The following is a 4,289-nucleotide window of genomic DNA, read 5'->3' as shown; positions in this document are numbered from 1 at the left end:
AGTAGGTACAATTCTCCTTATTAACTAGCTTTTGGAAATTTTTCCGTGAGTTGTTGTTTGTCGTCGTCGTCGTCGTCGTTCGCTCTCCTGCGTGTTGGTGTTGGTGTTTATTCGTGTTGTTGTTGTTGTTGTTGTTGTTGTGTTGTTGTTGTTGTTGTTGTTGTTGTGTTGTTGTTGTTGTTGTTTGTGTTGTTGTTGGTTTTGTTGTTGTTGTTGTTGTTTTGTTGTTGTGTTGTTGTTGTTGTTGTTGTTGTTGTTTCTGAGTGAAAAACACATAGTAGTAAATGTTTGTGGTAAGTTGTAGTAAGTTCGGCTGGTTTCGAGTGAGAAAACTACAATCATAACATCGTTATGTAAGTTTTCAGTATTCATTTCTTCTCCGAGTCTAAATACTGCATAGGTAACATCATTAGCTAAGTTTCAGTGATCGGAGCAATGGGGCTATGAAAATCGTATTAACATTATGGGATAATTTTCCTGCTCTATTGCGCACATTTCCGATTGAACATTCCTCTTATAATACACTCTTCATTAGTTAAGTTTTGTTATGATTTCCGAATAATTCCGAGTGAAGAATGACCGTAATAACATCATGGCGGTAACGTTTTGGTAATATTCTGATCATTCTCAGTGAAAAATTAAATAATCGCGTAGATCCGCAAGCCTGCGGTTGCTCATCCCTTACACACGTACACTGAGCTACAACCAACTTTTAAAATTATCACCTTATCAAAATCATTTTCATATTTTTTTATTTTATGTTGTTATTTCAGACTAAATTATGAAAAAGTAACTTATGACTATCAACAAAGATTAGTGAGACAATTAGTAATTCGGAAGTCATCATGTTGGATTCGAACCCCCACCCTCATCATAGTCAGGCATATCGCACTCTGAATTCGACATTCCCGACTTCTGTTCTCTTCGAGTTACGAAATTCCCTTATTAATCAACTGAGCGATAATAATTCCGATCCTCTGTATTATGCACCTATTTAAGCTGAAGGCATATGGGAGCCTTGAAATATGTAAAGGCACACCTACGCACCAACTCCACGAGATAATGAGGCATCAATCATGCAATTCCGTTAACCAGTGGGCTCCGTTATAGATCTCATGTCAACCGTCAAAGAAGAATGTGGGGTCGGAAGCGGCAGCAGAAAATCGATAAAAATTTGAACGTTTTTCAAAGTCAAATATCTTTGCGCTAAACTTAACCGATTTTGATGATATTTTTTTTCAACTTGGTCACTTTCATGCCCCAACACACACACTACGCGAACCGTTTTCTTCCATCATTTTGTAGTTGTCTGCTACAACTACCATGAAAACGGCTACTTTGCCCTGTCGCGTATAAATATCTCTAGTAAGCGCGGTCAAACTTTCTTGATTGGCGGGCGGAGGCTACCGCTGCTCCTTAATGTTCTAGGGTCAATAATTATGTCGTCGTATTATTATAAATAATAAAACTTAGTCTGAAGACGGACTTGAACATAAGTGCCATTCAGGTTACCTCAAAAGAGCCAGTTGTTATGTCTGTGGCTTGGCAGGCTGGTTTTGCCGTTTGTCCCTCAGTTTTACGTCTCCAGCGAGACAGACAACAACACAACAACAACAACAACAACAACAACAACAACAACAACAACAACAACAACAACAACAACAACAACAACAACAACAACAACAACAACAACAACAACAACACCAACACCAACACCAACAACGACGACGACGACGACGAACAACAACAACAACAACAACAACAACAACAACAACAACAACAACAACACCAACACCAACACCAACACCAACACCAACACCAACAACGACGACGACGACGACGACAACAACAACAACTCACGGAAAAATTTCAAAAGCTAGTTAATAAGGAGAATTGTACCTACTAATCATGTGTAAATACACACTTAGAAAAAAGGAACTGCGTGCTCGGGAGGGGGGCTTCGCCCCCCTCCACCCCCCGGGGGCTTCGCGTGTTCGCTACGCGGGGTTGCGTGAGATCCCCCACAAAAACATAAATGTGAAAAAAAGGCCAAGTTCCTATCCAAAAATGTCGGCCTATAAAAGTGGTGAGATCAGAAAATAAGGCATGAAGGGTAAAACCAAAAACTCTATATACCTACCTGCTCCATATTTTTGATAGGTACACCACCAGCCACGGATATTAGCAAGTTGGATTCGTTAAACACGGGTTTAATGTCATTCAGCGCAACAGGGACAATGTGGGGTTTGACTGCCAAAATTATAACTTCCGAATTCAATGTCACTTCTTTGTTATCAAACGTAATCTTAGCACCCATAGTCTGTAAATAACAACAACAACAACAACTACAGAAGAAATAAAAAAATACTCTGTTTCTCAATAGGGGAAAATGAGAACAGATCGCTTTTTTTTTTAACAATATTATATTATTACCATACCGGGTTTCGCCAGTTACGGCATCTTCAGTGGTATTATTATATAAAAAATAAATAATTAAAAGTAGTCTTATAGAGGATGTTCAACCTGAAAGTGCCCAATAGGAAATTACCCGTAAAATCGATTTTTTGCCCCATTGGCTTCGCCCCTGAAAGCTAATTTCGTCCCTGAGTCTTGTCTCGAAGAAATGAAAACTGAAAACTACAAGCGAGAGCAAAATATTAAACGCAGAAAAAGTTTTGCTGGCCTCAAACTCTGTTCCCTGTGTATTTCTTATGGGGAACTTAAAAAAACGTCAATATCTCGGGAACAGTTTGGAATTTCGGGGGTTTTCGATTTTTCCCAGTATGTACAAAAAATAAGGAATCCAATGGTGAAAACCGCATCTTCCTAGCCCATCTAGAAGTAGGTTAGAATTAGTATGAGTGAGTGAGTGAGTCAGTTACACAAGGGGCTGTATATATTTAGGATTTAGGACTCGCACTTCGTGCTCGGGAGGGGGGCTTCGCCCCCCTCGCGCGTCGCGCTGGCATATGCGTTGGGGGCGCATCGCTTTGTGCAGCTTCGGGGGCCCCCCTCCTCCCGCCTTTTATTCGGGGGAGGCGGGCTCGTGCTTCACGCTCAGGATTTAGGATTTATTTTGTAGGGGAACAACATTTGACTGACTGACTGGACATGAAGTGACTAGTGAGTGAGTAGTGATTAAGATTGGGGTGAAGATCACACGACTTTCTACGCCAAAATGTAACCAGTAAGGAATAAAAACAGTAATCGACCCTTTTTACTTGTTGGGGGCTTTAAGGTTTGGCAAGGGCTACCTATACTGCAAAAAATAGGAGGTATTCTTTAATGTGCCCCTTGTTCCGAAACTCCGGTCGTTTTGAAAAGGATCGCAAATTATAAAACGAGAGCGAAAATCAAAAAGTCAAAAAAGAAAGAAGTCGCCGTTCTGAGTCACCCTGCTTTAATCAAAAAGTCCCGCTTTCGGTTCCCTCGCGCTCTCGCGCTGGGCTTACGCTGTTGGGCGCTTCGGGCCCTCGGCGTCGCGCGTGGCATTTGTTCCGTCGCGCTTCGCCGCCGGCGATACGTGTTAGAGCGCTTCGGGGCCCTCGCGCGTTCGGCTGGCATGTGTGTTGACTACTAGCTGCTTAGCGCTATGGGTGACGATGTTGATTGGGCTGCAAAGATTAGGACGGATCCTTTTACGCGCAGTCGGTTTAACGCCTGAGCAATAGTTCACACCATCGCGCTTTCGGCCTTGTATAGGGACGTGTTCAGGGCGCTTCAAGGGCCCTCATACACTGCGTCGCCTGTATTCTTTATGTTCCCTCGTTCCGTCTCACTCCGGTCGCTTTTGATACGATGTTTAGAGAAGCGATCAAAGCTCCGGGGCCTCGCTCTGTCGTCCCTGCTATTTGTTTATCGCTTCGGTTCCATCGCGCTTCGCGGCTGGACGGTGTGGTGGGCGCTTCGGTGGCGTCTGCGCGCGTCGGCGTGCGACTGGCGCATTCGTTTCCCTCGCGCTTCTGCGCTGGGATGTTACGTTGCTTGGGGCGCGTTCGGGACCCTTCGCGCGCGTCGCGCTGCCATTTGTTCCCTCGCGCTTCGCGCTGGAGGACGTGTTGGGGCGCTTCGGGGGCCTCGCGCGTCGTCGCGCTGGCATTTTTCCTCGCGCTTCGCGCTTGCGCGGTGGGATACGGTGCTTCGGGGCCCTCGCGCGTCGCGCTGGCATTTGTTCCCTCGCGCTTCGCGCTGGCGTACGTGTGTTGGGACGTTTCCGTGGCCCTCGCGCGTCGCGCTGGCCATATGCGTTGGGGGCGCATCGCTTGTGCGCTTCGGGGGCCCCCACCTCT

General features: G+C 45.1%; 1 protein-coding gene across 4 annotated transcripts in view; it reads right to left on the bottom strand.

The window, feature by feature from the left end:
- LOC103519402 (pyrroline-5-carboxylate reductase 1, mitochondrial-like) overlaps window positions 1-4,289 on the bottom strand; it is a 40,581-nt gene that overhangs the window by 14,916 nt on the left and 21,376 nt on the right. For 3 of the 4 annotated variants that reach the window (XM_026830922.1, XM_026830923.1, XM_026830926.1), the window contains one exon: window positions 2,141-2,320. In XM_026830922.1, coding sequence (XP_026686723.1) covers window positions 2,141-2,320 — 180 coding nt within the window. Of the gene's footprint in view, window positions 1-2,140; window positions 2,346-4,289 lie in introns of all 4 variants that reach the window. The other variant, XM_026830925.1, reaches the window with a different exon arrangement.

Source organism: Diaphorina citri, unplaced genomic scaffold (genome assembly GCF_000475195.1).
Source record: "Diaphorina citri unplaced genomic scaffold, Diaci psyllid genome assembly version 1.1 scaffold2710, whole genome shotgun sequence".
Taxonomy (NCBI): domain Eukaryota; kingdom Metazoa; phylum Arthropoda; class Insecta; order Hemiptera; family Psyllidae; genus Diaphorina; species Diaphorina citri.
The sequence above is the reverse complement of the archived record's forward strand: the minus strand, read 5'-3'. Positions and strand labels throughout refer to the sequence as shown.